The 16,233-nt window shown below is 34.5% G+C and overlaps 1 protein-coding gene across 1 annotated transcript; it reads right to left on the reverse strand.

Annotated features, from left to right (window-relative positions):
* Positions 1-340: 340 nt before the first annotated feature.
* LOC131036724 (serine carboxypeptidase-like 42) lies at positions 341-8,435 on the reverse strand. Its single transcript, XM_057968690.2, has 10 exons — positions 7,858-8,435; positions 6,021-6,131; positions 5,832-5,924; positions 5,643-5,735; positions 5,462-5,559; positions 2,780-3,082; positions 2,529-2,668; positions 1,094-1,186; positions 860-977; positions 341-755 (listed from the first exon to the last, which is right to left on the reverse strand). Exons 1-10 carry the CDS (start codon positions 8,084-8,086, stop codon positions 591-593), a joined length of 1,443 nt encoding a protein of 480 aa, XP_057824673.1. The 5' UTR covers positions 8,087-8,435; the 3' UTR covers positions 341-590.
* Positions 8,436-16,233: the final 7,798 nt, after the last annotated feature.

Consider the following 16,233-nt stretch of genomic DNA (forward strand, 5'->3'; position numbering starts at 1 on the left):
ATTCCATATTGATATTGTCTATTGAGTATTAACAATGTTGTATGTTCAGAATTTACATTCTAAAATGTTTTCAACTTTTCATAGTATCATACACATGCTATATCCATGTTTTCATATGAATATAAAATGTATATATGCATGCTTTATCCATGTTTTCATATGAACATTTAGAATTTTGAAATTTTCTTATATATTTTAAATTTTTCCTATATTTTATATAGCCGTCCCCTGCCATCCCCGTCCTGGAAACTCGAGGTAACATTGCAAAATAGCCATCTTTCTCATATAAGGTAGTTGTAGCTTGAACTTGGCAATGAAACGATATTAATGTTATCTTACATGAAATCAATTTAATGCTCACGTATAAGTTAGTGTCTATTATCCATTTTAAAAGACCAACTTCTATTATCATCAAAGGCTTAAGAAACTTAACCAAATACTTATTTAGAAATGGATAAGACTCACCTCTCAACATGCAAATACTACATATTTTCCTACTTTTTGCATGATAAATGTATTTGATGTTTCTTACATAACTACATTTTAGTGCTTGCATCATGTTCTTTTTCTAAAAAGATAACCATTTCAAACTAATGAATCTTTACAGAATATGAGTGTCGGGGTAATGGCTTTCCAACTAAGAATCTTTGGAACATAACCAATGCCCTCTCTGGTTGTGCATATGGAACCATGTGTGAAGCTCCTCTAACTGTTGTATAGACAAGCTTGTCATATACTTCTGTCCATCCCCCTACCTAACAAAATGGCAAACAATAATTTTTTATTCATTTAATGATGTTTACTAAAAAAAGCTAGTTCACAAATTCTATTTCCAACTTACAAAAGAAAGGTTTCATACCTGTCCATGGGCATACCAAGCACTGTATGATATTAATATTTTAAGGTTCAATTCTTTAGCAAGCTTATCGATTTGGGTTCGTGTTCCAATTAATGGAACCACTGAATCTTGATCTCCACTGCAATAATTAAGTCAATCACTTTTGTTTTTCCATTTGAAGACAACATGTACCAACAAAAATCCAAATACTAAGCTTCATACTTATAAATTATTTCTTAAAGTTGAAGAAATTACCTAAAAATCCACACAGGCAAGCCTTGTTTTATAAGACTTGTTATCACAGGAAGCATATCCTGTAGTTGATCTTCGAACTTGTATTCAATCACCCTATCACGAATTGAAACCAAAAATATTCACCATTGAAAATGAGTGACTTCTATTTTTATGTATAATTAGATTTTATAAAATTCTAATTTTAAAAAAAAACTGAAATTGAAGTTTACATGCCCTAGGGTGGATAAAAAAGGGGTTATAAGTAGTGCCTACCTATAATTTTTTTAATCAAGGGTTGAAACCAATTCAATGTATAGATTTTAACATGGAAAATGAAAGCTATTTGGAATTTATGTGACTTAGAATAGCACATTTTAAAGTTCATAGGTCTAAGATAATCTATGGTCAATAGTAGACCCTATCTTTTTAGTTTCATAGCAACTGTAGAACAAAAGCTAGGAATTTTTCAGATTTGTATAACTGCTAGAAATTTTCCTGACCTTTTCCTCTTCGAACAAGTCTTACAGAGAACTGGCAGCTAATAGATCTGCATATTTGACCCTAATAAATAAGCTTCACCATTCAAAAATAAAATATATTTTCTTGATTCAATTGCCCCTGCCTACAAAAGATACAACCTCTATTCTGTTCTATTCTACTCGTGATATGAGGTATCCAAGGAGCCTGTGTAAAAGTCTAGTTTATAATTTGGTCAAGTAGTACAAACAGTGTAGTACGGAGGATAAATATATATCCAGGTTTTATTCAGTATATATACATGTGTGTGTTTTGGGAAGTTGGGGGGTTAGCTTAGAAAGATCGTTTTGAAGGAAGCAAATGATCAGTCGGGAACTTTAAGGACCTTTCCATTGAAGTTTAAGGTTGTGGTTTAAGTTTTTCTATTGGAATCAGTTTAATTGTAGGTATTGATTGGTTCAGGCCATGCTAAGAAGGTTGGGCAATTACAAACGAAACAGATCTAAACGAACGAGGGTCCTTTCCAAGCACTTGATACTATCACAATCGATGGGACTGACTGACTACTGTATTCAGATTTTGACAGCATATACTCTGTAAACTGTGGAAGAGAAACGTCCTCTGCCCGACTGCCAAAGAATAGATAGGTTTCGTAGAAGAAAAGGCAGAAGAAATCTGAGTGAGTAGACACTAGACAGATACCATAGAGAAGAAATGATTGATAGGTACATGGCGGTTACTTTCACGCCATTCTATTTCTGGGTTTGTACTGTAAATAATAATTTATTCAAATTCAGAAACATATCGGGTTTAGAAGAAAGGGCATACTAATAGAAGAGTCTTCAATAGAAGGGTTGACAATTTAAAAATTGTTACCAAAACATAGATTGATAGTCTCATGGACGTAATGAAAACTCATTCATTTATTCAACAGTTCAGTAGAGAGCAGAGGCAAAAGGAGAAGAGAGAGAATATATACCTACTGCAAGCCTCCCATGGGTATGGAAGAGCGGTGGTATTGGCATGAAGAGCTTGTTGGACATCGTGCCTGTTCAAATAAGACGTTATCTCGTTGTCTATACAGACATCGATGCCCTTCTCTTGTACACGATGTTTAATCTGATCAACATGAGAAATCCAACAGAAAAATGAATCAATTTGGGACTCGTTTATTGTACGTTTTCCTGCAATTGAAAGGAGACAAGTGTTTTTGTGGAGTGAAAAAAATACCCGCTTGCGTAGTCTGAGGGCCTGTCGAATGATGGGAGGTGGACAAACATCGAGCGTAACGTCATACATGTTGATGTTTGCTCCCACTTCATTGTGCGCAGCTGCGACGAAGAAAGGGCAGGTGCCCGCCTTTTCATTTTCTGCTGCTTCTAGTGTCTCCTCCACTGCTGATATAGTGCCGTCGCTGAAGTCGCACGAGGAACTGACACCCTTGTAGGTATGATCTGATATCAGTCCGTGCGACCACAGGAAAAAGTATGTTGCACTCGTATCCAAGCCGTAGTTCAAAAGAGGATTGCCCACCTGAAAAATAAATATACAACTTTTAGCTTCAGTCATTTCATCATTGCTCCAAAGATTTTCAGGCTTTCCTTAATGATTTACCAGAACTTCTATGCATATGTTTCAGAATCTGAATGCTGTTTCACTATTTAAAAAAGCACAGTTTAATAGTATGCATAGCCATTCATAATTGATTTTGAATTTTCAAATTCTAATTTTTAAACCCTATTACAAATATACTAGGGAAAGGATCCAGTAGTTGAGCATGTATCAATTGTTGTGAGGGTTGTTGATACCTTTTGTTCTAAAAAATGAACAAATAAAACCTATTGTTTGAAACAAAAAATATCAATTTTTGTTACGAAATGTACCAACAGTTGTTAGGAAATGTACCAATAGTTGTTAAGAAATGTACTAATATTGTAAAAAGTAACCAATCAGGTGATGCCATGTCAGCTGCACAACTATTGGGGTCTCTTTTGCACGCTTATTGGTCTCACTTTTTTTTGGGGCTGTTTTGGACACCTTAGCAAAAAGCATGCTGATGTGGCATTATATTTGATGATGCTGCCCTAAAACCTTAGTTATAAGCAGGGGACTTGCCAAGTAAGTTGCTGTAAAAAAATCGGAGTGATTTGAAATTTCCAAGTAGGATTTTGAGAAGTGCAAAGTTAGGGTGCACAACTACTGGGTCCTTTCCCCTAGTGATTGCTTAAACAATTTCGATTTAAAGATATCAATTTTTCACCATCCATGACGACAAAACTAACATACATTCGCACGAATAGCAGAGGGGGCTTGGACCATGGGTTTTCTCTACATTGGTCTCGGGTTCGACTTCAAGGCTCGGGTTTTCCCGATGCACGTGGCTTGCAGGTGGTTGTGTGCATCCCTAAAGGATTAGTCTTGCCTCAGCTTGCCCTTTTTTGGCCCCAAATTGACAATAAGTAAAACCAAGGTAAAGTAGGTTGGATGTTGGGCTGGGTTGCGGGGATACTTCTAGAGTTAAAACAAAAAAAAAAAAAAAAACATACATCCAATGGAGAAAAATCATCCAAATTTCAACTTCTCAATAAAACAATTATACATAGAAACAAAATATATAAGTATAGAATTTTTACTCTTCAAAATAACTCAATTTAAATCTAATTAAATTTTGTTATTAATATTAAGATTTTTAAATATATTAGAGGAAGAGACCAATAGTCCATCATGTTCCAATGATGGTTCACTCCTTGCTCACCCAACCTCCCAATTATTAATTTTAAAGAAATCAAAAAAATGATAACTAAACATCCATTAATAAATTTCACATGCACCAATAGTTGCCTATTTGTACGCCTCGTAGTTAAAATTTATATACTTCAATTGGAGGAGTTGTGCAAGTTTATTGGTACTCATAATGCACGACTATTGAGACATTTGTCTATAAGTATTGGCAATTTTTGAGGTGGTTGTACTTGTGCACAATTATTGGGGCATCTTTAAGTAGGTATTGGGTGACACTTCTAAATGATCATTTTTTGACCTTTGTGTGTATAGCATATTCCACAGTGTTCGCAAAATACTACAGAAGCCAAAACAATAGCTATAAGTAGTTAAGTTGCATACAAAGACAACAAATAAAATCGTCAAAATCTAATGTATCATTTAGGATGTGGGTGCACAAAGTTAGTTACAATAGCATACATAATTTTTTTAGCTTCAAGTTATCAATTCTATGGTTGAATGTGTCATTGTTAAAAACATTAAATTTCCACAATCCATAACAAATTAGCTTATTAAATCTAGATTTTCACTATACAAACATTTTTCAATCATCAACATTTCAAAGATCCATCATCATGATGAAATAACTAAAAAAGAAAAATATTCTACAACATTAATGATACAAATAAATCACACAATAAATCTAGATATAACAAAATAAATATCAAACAAATAATTTTTATTATTATTAAAAATATAAATTAATTATACAAAACTTTAAAAAAAAACATTTTTTAGATACTTCCTCGATAAAATAAATTTTATACCTTAAATTATACTGCATATCTACGACATTAAAGCAAAACGTACAAAACAACAGTTCTGCCTGCAATATCTCATACATACAGTAGACACGAGACTCATAAAAGCATTTTTTTGTCAGTCCAGTTATAAACCAACGGTAACTTCATGTATGTCTTCTCACTGCAAATAACTCTGGTTATAACGTTACAGTCTCAAACATTCTGCGATAGAATTTATCAAGTTATTGCATTGAGTACAATATGGACAGCGAACATTCTCCATGTAAAATGAGAATAAATTCATACAGCTTGACTCCAGTTGAATTCTTTTGACAGTGTCATTACGATAACTAAAGTTTTATAGTAATAAGAAAACATATATTTTTACCGTTATGGCTTTGAGGTTGAATTTAAACGCTCTGGAGAGCTGCCGGCTGTGAGTGTTATACCTCAAGATTAGAGAGGCCAGCTGAGGAATATAATGCCCTGACAAAAAATGAAGTTTTGGTCATTTCCACAGCGTTGTGTTCCTTCTAAGTTTTTTACAGATGGGCTCTCTGGAAACATACCTGCATAGCTCTCGCCAGCGAGAAAGAGGTCTCTTGTCTTGTATTCTGGAAACTTGTGCAGCCAGTTCATAAGAAATGTCATGGTTTCGTTTGCTGTTTCAGAGTCACAGGGAGAGTCGAACTCGTGATTACTGAGTCATAAAAGTGGTTGCAGGCATAAAAATGGTTGTTGTGGAGAAGCATACATACCTACTCTTTCATCGTTGTATGAGTATGCTGATGAAGAGTTGGAGTAAGACCAACCCACTCCAGCGGGCGAATCCACGAATAGAAGGTTTGCAACTGTTCAAATTTTTATGAGGAAAAAAAACTATATGGTTGGATCATGTCAAATAGGGAAAAAAAAAACAAGCCCCATATTTCGAAGAGTATATATACCCCTGTTCCATGAGTGAGAATTGGTTGTGAGTCCATTTTGGAGTCCACCGCTTGGAAAAAACGGTCCCAGTTCAGTGAAAGCTCCTCCTCCTATCGAAGAACAACCAGGACCTGCGAGCACAAATTTACATGAGTTATTGCTGGCTCATTGAACATCACATTTTTACTACAGCGGGATCTTAAAAAAACAAATGAAAAAACCCAAAATAAAATTTGCAGCATCCTTATACAATGGCCACGAACTTTAAACTTTGAATGGTGAGGTAGAAGATAGTAGAAAATTAGGAGCAAGTTTTCAGGGTCTATATCAATGATCTCTAAAGCTTTAAGCTTAAACTGTTCAGTGATTCATGCTAAAAATACTGCATACTGATGAAAGATCAGGATCAGGGAACGGTACAAGAAATTATATTTCATACTAGTGAAGAAAATTAGGAGAAGCTTTCTACAGTCTATGACATTAGTTTGAATTGTTTTTGGGTATGACTGCATTTTTCTTTGACATTTCAGATCAAAGATGAATTATCTTGATAGCTTTTATTGTGTGATCGATTTTTTCATCAACATTTCGGATCATGTTCCATGATCCATTATTTCTCTTTTCAAGCTTTCTCACCCTGATGATGGATCATGGAGCATGATATGAAACATTGATGAAAAAAATCGATCATGTGCAGTTAAATCCAGAAGCTATCAAGATAATTTATCAGACTGAAAATTTCATGCATTCAATCAAAGATGAAATCGACATCTTTGAACCTTATACCATCTTAATTTAATCTAAAATGTCAAGAAAAAAAATCTCATAGAATCATATCCAAAAACAATTCACATTATCAAGATAAAAACTGAATCATATATCATCTTTGATCTGAAATGTTACAGAAAAAAGAAAATTAGAGTCATTTTACAGAAATAATTCAAGCTACTTTGATCTGAAATGTTATGGAAAAGAACTCCCCATCATATTCAGAAGCCATTCAAACTGCTAGAAACTTTACGTACAAAATGTGATGATGGATGGAATTAATCACATGAAAAAAAACTCACAGAAATAATTCAAGCTAGTAGAAACTTTACTCACAGAAGAAAATCAGTAATAAGTAAAAAGACATTTTTTCTCATATTTACGTTAATATCTTGCCCTTCAAATATATACAACAATCTAAACAATCAACGGTTAATCCAAGTGAGTCTGTTTCTACCATATTCCATTTCATTAAGCTGCAAACATAATTACTTCGAACCTTTCAAACAGACACACTGCTTTCTTTACCTAAATAAACGATCTGGAAAACCTGTTTTAAAGTCCGGTTTTAGCATCTATTTTGAGTGTAATCTTTCATAAAATCTTGAAATTTGTATGTTAGTCAATTTTTTTTTTCGATTTGACTGTATAGATTTTGAATGATATTAAATATCATAATGTTAATATTAGTAATTTCTGAGTTTAATTGGGTAGTAAATTTTTACATCAATGCTTGGATCACATTCCTTGATTCATCATGATGGTAGGTAGATAATGAGAACAAAAGAATTGTGTAGATTTTTATTTTCAATTTTTGAAATCAAATTCATTTCTCTTCTCTTATATCTCATGATGAATCATAAAATTTGATCCAATAATAAAAATCTACACAATCAAATCTAAAAAATATTAACTAACGATACAAATTTTCTTTTTAAAAATACCACCCAGAATCTGAATCCAAACTCAAGCACTGCCTGTCACTACAAAAATTGAACAGAAAAAGAAATGGATGAGCTGATCAACACCGAATACATTTAACCCTTGAACTGTGAATAAAATTGATAGAAAAACCAACTATAAATGTACCTCCATTGAGCCAGAGAACGAGAGGCAAGTTAGTGGCATTCTTCTCCGCCTCTACAAAATAATAAAACAGTGCAGTGCCGGCGACTTGATCGACAGTAACATAGCCAGCATATTGCCTGAAGCTCACTGCCGGCTGGCCAGGCAGACTCCTCACCAAATCCTCCAGGGGAGCACCCACAACACCTCCTGTCATAACCAGAAACCATATCCACGCCACCCAAATTCCCATTCTCAAAAGCTGTCAAAGCCCACAGGGAAAAAAAGAGTCTTATCTGTAAAGACACTAAAATCCCAGCTATGCAGGCTCAAGTCGCCCGCCTCTTACGCCTGCACTAATACTAAGAGCACAACTTTCCTAAAAAAGCGGCTGTGAAAAAGGCGCAGACTGTGAACAGTCAGCTACTGTACCAGTAAAACAGTGAAGGCACCAAATCATAATAATGTTGCATTTTCAGTCGAAGTGGAAGTGGGTCTGTTGGAGCACCTGTCGACTGGGTCTGTCATTTGCCATTTATTGCTGTTAAAAGAGATAGGTTGAAGACTCGAATGTCAAGTCTTTATTATCCACCATCTGACATGCTTCCACTGCAGACAAGATTGGAAGGGTTTTTGCTCAAAACTGAGTTCTTTAAAGGAACGTTCCTCCGACACGTCGCTATTGACATGACTGTATTTAATGCAGAGCGTTTAATGTACTGTTGAGGCTTTGAACAATCTACGGGTTTTTCAAGAGAGTCAAACATGGTTTTGCTATGAACCATGCACGTAAGATCTTGATTTTGAAATTAATTTGGATTTAGAATGAGTGTACGTGCACTCCAGTGTCTCTGGAACGAATCTACACCTTCCGTGATCAAGATATTTAAGCTCCTTTCGTGCAGCCTCATTTACAGGTATGGCCTTTTCAGCAAGATAAGACGTACCCATTACCCAAAAACAAGGTTAGCAATTAATAATGGCAGGGAGATATTATGGTACAGGCATGGACAAACTTTATTGTGAATGTTTTTTTAAGCTATCTAAATCCATGAGTATGAGTAGGTAGGTTAAGAGTTCATGTCACGAGCAATGCGGGAGGATTGTAAAGACTGAGCTTTTAATGGTGCTCTTCCAATAAGCGCAATTATATATATAAAAAAAAGCCCTTTATGTCTATAGCCCATATATATCTTGTTAGGAACCCATGATTCTAGGGTAAGGACTATGAGAATGCTGCTTAATAGTGTCTGTTGGAGGCAACCATATTAATGTGTCTGTTGGAGGCAACCATATTAATGTGTCTGTAAGGGTGTTTTAAATGGTGAAGAATTTTTTGTGACATCTCAAAGGAATGGTAGGTTAGTCCAATTCAAAATTTAGCTCTTTCACCATGGAATCCTCTATAGAATTTTTCAATGGGAAAAAATAAACCAATAAGAGTGAATAATTAAAATGGGTTGACTATGTTTTCTAATTGTATATATTTTCCATTTTTTTACAAAACATATAATTTACTTTATTTGTTATTTTATTTTTTATATATATATCGTTTTGACAACTAGAGATACATTTGTGTCAAGTTCTTGTTATTTTTGTGATGATTTGGATTAGTTTAAAGATTTAATAGCGGAAGGATTTAGACCAATTTTAAAGAAATTCTTGAAGATAAAAGATATAGTCAGAGAATAAAAATCTTTAGCAATATATGTAAATTAAAAAAAAGTTTTAAATTCTACACAAATAGTTGTCTAAATAACAATTAGATTGGTTGCTCGTTCAGGCAAAGTTGACCATGGAGATTTTTTTTGGGGGAGGCAAGGCTTCTTCTCGCCCCTCTTTTTCTGTTGTGACAACTAGGGCTTCAAGACCTGTTACCTTGAGACGCGGGGGTAGGGGGTTTGTCCCTGTGTCTTGTGCTATCTCTGTGACACTGGATAAAGAGACTAAGTTGGAGATAGACTACAATGAGAAGGTGTTTTCTATGCAGAGTGTTATCTGCAAGTTTAGGGAGTTCTGGCCTAGTCTCCCTCAGTTGCATGACTGGATCTCCCATCACTGGGAGCCGCTCATTTATGGTATTGTTCACATCTACCCTTTGGCTAGAGGTTTTTTTGTTGCAAAATTTGAGCATGCTGAGGATAGAAAGATTATTTTGTGTGATGATTATTTCTGCTAGAAGGACAACTTTCCTTTAATGATTAAGCTCCGACACTCTGATTTCAACCCTTTTTCTGAAACCTTTAATAAAATTCTGGTGTCGGTTCGGCTCCCTTATCTTCCCCTACATTTGTGGGCTGGTTCTCTTTTTGGGGAAATTGGCAATGCTCTTGGGGATTTCTTGTTGGTGGATAATGAATCTAATGACCTTCTTCCTTCTACCTTTGCTCGCATTTTGGTTGAGCTTGATGTTTCTAAAGGACTGTCGACTGAGATTGTTATCAATTCTTCTAAGGGCCGTTGGGTTCAAACCCTAGACTATGAAGGGATTCCCTTCAAGTGGCGAAGATGTTTCAAAACGGGTCATGCAACTAAGCGTTGTGGACTTGAAAAGAAGACTGTGTCCGCCTCATGGTGGAAAGGAGCTTTAAATTAGCATTATATGGTTGTGAAGAAAACTGATACTCACGAGGACCCTAATGCAGAGGGTCTGGTTACTGTTGTCTCCTCTCCTATAGTCTTGGATTCCTGCAGAGGAGCTGGTGAGGCTAGTCAGTCATCCCCACTTCTTCCTATTGACCCCTCAGATGGTGTTCCCCCATCTGGTGTTGTTGGAGCTACCATTTTTGTTTCTATTCATGTTGTTTCTTTGCCTAGTGGGACCTTCTGTGCTCCTAAGAAGGAGGATACTATTGGTTCTTTTTCTTAGAGTTTCGTTGTTTCAGGTTTGGGTTCGTCTGATTAGACTGCTGCGACTACCAAGGTTGAGAAGGGTTGGATTACTGTTAAGGGAAAGAAATCTACAACGTCCACTCCCTCTTTTGACATGATTCTTCGATCTCACAAGGGTACCACTAAAGGTAAATCTTAAGGGACTCTCTGTGGATGTTCGGATTGTAACTCGATTGGGTTTTTGCTAGTTCTTTGGCTACTATTTGTAATGTTCTATCTTTTGCAGTCTGTCTCTTCTTGGTTTTTGTTTTGATTCTAAACTTTTTAGAATCTTCTTTGTAAAGGGTTTTGGGGCCCCTTCAAAACCTGTTTTTCCCTTAATCCAAAACAATTAGATCATGAGAAGTAAATATTAGTAAAATTATTAAAATAAGAAACATATATGATATCCATTTATCAAGTATATAGATTATATATATATATATATATATATATATATATATATATGTGTGTGTGTGTGTGTGTGTGTGTGTGTGTGTGTGTGTGTGTGTGTGTGTGAAAATATAAATAAACAAATAAGAAATAATAAAAAGGCATTAAGGTAAAATATTAAATTTAAATATATATTTTTATTATAATATTGAGGATCTCAATGAGATCACATTTAATAGAATATACATTAAATTCTACTCTATTAAAAGTAGACATGACATGTCCACTATAGCATATGTCAAAATCTATGACATGTGCAATAGTAGACTTGTCATTCAAAAATTTAATGTAGTTTGACCTTTTATCTAATTCATTAAAATGTGTAATTCAAAAAAGAAAAAAATTGAATTTTGTTATTTTCAATGTGAACCAATAAAAAGAAAGAGAAATGATATTTTTATAGTTACTTAAAATACAAAATAAATATAAACTATAAGATTTTTGCTCAATTTTTTTAATTCTATGCCATCATTCTCCTCTATGGAAAAAATTGAAGCAATGATGGGCCCAATCAATTTGGTACAACTATTTGATACTATTTCACTATAGTTTCACTATTATATAATAAATGAATAGTTTAATTAGTCAACTATTTACTATTGTTAGAATCATTTTCCTATTTATTTTGGCTATGACAAAGTTAAATGCATTTATTTGATTTTGTTATAGAGGAAGTCACATCCATAATTAAAATAAATAAAAAATATATACAAATAATTATTATACAAGTGTCAAACATAAAACATGAAGGAGACAGTTTATTATACACAAATAACATGAAGTAATAACATAAAATAATAATGTGTCATATCGCATGTAGGAATATGAATAACAATGCCGATATTATCATTCCCCATTACTTGAGGCGCGATTTCATAATTGCCAATTTCAAAGATAAAGCCACTCTTTTTTCTTATTATTAGTAATACTATTTCTATTTCTGTAAATTTGTGAAGTCTTTCAAAGTGAAGAAGGGTAAAATGGGAGGGGCTTTGAAGAGGTTTTAACCAAGGAAGTATGAGGACCTCTAGGATTTATTTGATAAGGTGATAATGGTTCTCTTTTTTCATGCTATGAAAGGCTACAATAGCTCTTTGTCTACCAAATTCTACAACTTGTGGCCGAAAGGAGTTGTTTCTATTGGAAGCATCAATTTCACTGTTACCCTAGAATTGATCGTTGAGGCAACTGAACTAAAATGTGAAGGTCTTAAAGTGAAAAAGAAGATCTTCGAAGACTATAAAGCTTTCATAAAAAGTTCTTCAAAAAAGGTGAAGGTTTGTTTGTTACTCAGAATGGGTATGACTGCTCCATCCTTCCTTAGTCATATGCCATAACGAGTTTTTATGTCATGAAATATTTCACTTTAGAAGGTTGGTATACAACAATTTATGGATACCATTTCCCCATTCTCAATCACATTAGACATTTTGTTCTTGATGAAGACTCATTCATATAAATAGGAAGAGGAAAATGACTCAAGTGAAGAAGCATTATTTCTAGCTATAAAAGAGAAGAGTGATGAAAGATTTGGTAATTCGAAAGGAGCGGATAATCGTGAAAAACTAGTGAATGTGAAGATTGCATTACATGTGAAAATTGAACCTAAGGCATGGATAATCGATTTCGGATGTTCAAATTGTATGATAGGAGATAAAGTAAAGTCATTAATATTGATAATTATGATGGTAGATTTGTAAAATTTGCAAGAGACAAAGATGCACCTATTTGTGGTAAAGGTACTATTTCAATTGATGGTAAGTGTAGTATCGTAAATTGCACCCCATGCAATTATATGCTACATAAGCACCTCCACTTTACACCGATTGGGGACCTTCTTGACCACTTCATCCTTTTGTCCATCTTGCCTGCCTTGCCAACATTCACATTGTCTTTTTCTCGACCTTGCTAACTATTTCACACATAGACACTACCGCACCACAGAGATATTTGAACGTCGCACTCATGTCCCATGAATCTAATAGTTTGAAGGTGATTGTTTGAGTGTTATGCCTACACTTAGAATATGCATGTTTAATGCCTTCCTGTGACCACCGATGTCCATTTTTTTCCTAGCACGTATATCTTCCCTTTTGGAGCTCATTTTTGCTCTCTAGCTACTTCTCTAACGCTCTCCCTAGAATTCTATTGGATTTACACTTGTTAATTGTCTCACTTCAAAGTTCTCTTCTTGTGTCCTTGACTCTCACTCATTTTTCAGTATTGTTACTATAGAGGAAGACCAACTTATCCTTCTTCTTCATCTGATAGGCTTCTCGCTTTACATGTGGAAGGAGAGTCTTCTTCTTCATCTATTGCTTTTATCACCATAATGTATTTATTGAGTTATTTATTCTTGTATATTTTATCTACCATTTCATCTATCATTTTTATCTATCTATCTTTACTATTTGTGGAGGTGGAAACACCAAAAAGGGGGCCCATCTTTATCTCATTCAGGATGAACTCGCAGTATAAAATCCTCAAAAAATATAAAGGCACCTCAAAGTTATTGCAAGGAGGTTGGTCAAAGACCATCCATTGCCTATCTAAAATTTGTGTTTTCATGGCATTTTGATTACACCAATGTATAGGAAACCTCTTTGAATCAAGATGTAGGGTCTCCTGGGTTCAAGGATCGGTGAAAAGAGCACATATTTGTGCTTTGCTTATCTCTTTATTCTTTACAACATCATATGAGAGACCTTGTGCACAAAAGTTGTGACATGAGTTTCTATATGAATCTCATTTAGTGACTTGTTTTGAAACTTTGTCAATACTATCCACCATTGTTTATTGGGCTCGGGCAAGGTCTACATGGTGTTGGTGTTTTGATGCTTGAATCAATCTAGCCACAAGGTTGAAAATGGTTACCATATTTTGTGCTATATTTAGATATTTGAAAGGGACTCTGTATTATGGATTATGTTATACAAAGGATGATGATTTCACACTAAAAGCATATACAAATGTTGATTGGGCTAGATGTGTAAATGACGAAGAAGTACAAGTGGTGGTGCATTTTTCTTGGGAGATAGTTTGGTCTCTTGGTTTAGTAAAAAATAGGATTCAATTTTAATATCCACATAAGCTAAATACATTACAATGTCTTGTTCTACTCAGGATATATGGATGCAGCAAACTTTTAGTGATACTAAGGTTAAGTATGATGAAGCAATTCCTATTATGTGTTATAATACAAGTGCTATTAATATTTACATTCAAGGACTAAACACATTGCAATTGGGTATCATTTCTTAAGAGAGAAGGTTGCAGAGAAGGAAGTCAAATTAGAGTATGTTCCTACTAAAGAATGTAGATTGTAGATATCTTTACCAAGGATTTGGTGAAGGATACCTTTGAATATCTCTAACAAAAGCTGGGGTTATTGCCCCTCCTTATTTAAACTAGATGCATTCAAGTGGTGCATCTACCCATGAAGAGTTATAAAGTTCATACTTTGTTCCTAGATTGATACGGTGACTACTCTCAAGGGGGGGTGAGTGGTGTAGTTATCAATGTCTTATTAGTGCCCTTTGTTCTTGATGTCAAAGGGAGAGAGATATATAAATTGGTAGAGAGATTAGTTTTGAGTTCGGTTTTCTTTCTTATTAGTGTTGTGTTCCCATCAATAAAAAAGGGGAGAATGTTGGAGACTTGAGTTGTTATATATTGTGTTGTTCTTGTTGTCAAGATTTGTCTCGTATTTTCATCGATGTCACTATGTACTACAGATGGTTCATAAATGTATATGTATAGATTTTGTGTGGTCTAGTATTGACATTGAGTAAGGTTGAGGTATTTTCTGAAAGGTTGGTGCAGTGGAAGTTTCAATATGCAACAAAGAGTTTTTAATGTCTCAGTAGAAGAATGCTTTGCATTCCTTCAGTATGTGAAGATTATGGAGTGTAATTTTGGATATAATGTTCATGATTTGTGCATGTTGTACTATCAAGTTTACATGTCCTCTATTGCTTAGATGGTGGGGTTAGTTGTTGTTGTTTATGACAGTGGTAGTTTGTCAAAATTGGTAGATAGAGAATGTTTGGCGGTTCTCTGACTTGTGGATTCAAGTATTGTGGCTTAGAGGAAATGTTTATTTGGTTTGGGAAGTGTTCTAGTTTAGTTTTTCTTGTGATGTTTTAACCTTGACAAGTGACGTTATGGTGTTCTAAGTTTTGTTGTATCAATTGGTCTTGTTTGTGGTTGATTGCATGGTGATACATATCCTATCTAGATCATGCCTTTTTGGCCAGGATATGCTTGGTGGTTATGTGTGAGTGTTGATATGGGTCTCACTCACTATGGTGTGTGTAGATCTACATTAAGTTTTGTTTATGATAAAATGGTTTTTGTGCTAACTAGTTGGAATGCTACATTGTTTATCTACACGTTTCATGTGATGTTGACCTTAGAGGATGTGTTATTATGTTTGTTTTGTTGGAATAATTGGAAAGGGTGTGTTGTGATGTGTTTTGTTCCTCTCTATCTCTTGGAGTGGACCGAATTTGATATTTTTTATCCAGGTGGTCTAATTTATGTAATTTTGTATATTTTATCAATGGTCGACCTAGTTTATCTTGTATATATAGGAGTGTGGATGTATGAGATATGTATGGGATGTATGTGAATTAATGTGAAGTGGATTTGAATGATGCGCAAGAAGATTTGGTATAGTAGAAATGCGAAAGACAATTGTAAAGAGAATTGAGACAAGTTTGAAGTCCTGGATGTGTTTCCCATGTCATTAATCATTTGACACAGTGGTTCAAGGATAATTTCATGAATAGGAGATCTTATTAATTTCAATTCATTTTATCCTCTACACCTACTAGAAGAAGTTGTGTTCCTTTTGGCAATCTGTGCACATTTGTATTTTGCCCTAAGTTTGTGTTCCTTAGTCTTGCAAGTCCTTTTAGGGGTAGTGAGCTCCTTGGCCTTAAGCCTAAACATTGTAATCAATTATTATTGTGCTCTATGATTTCATGTTCATAACCGTAGTAATAAATTAATTATGGTTCAAAGTTTAATTGATCACCAGTAAAGTATTTTGAGGTCCAGACCAATTCACCCCCC

This window comes from Cryptomeria japonica, chromosome 10, assembly GCF_030272615.1.
Source record: "Cryptomeria japonica chromosome 10, Sugi_1.0, whole genome shotgun sequence".
Classification (NCBI taxonomy): Eukaryota; Viridiplantae; Streptophyta; class Pinopsida; order Cupressales; family Cupressaceae; genus Cryptomeria; species Cryptomeria japonica.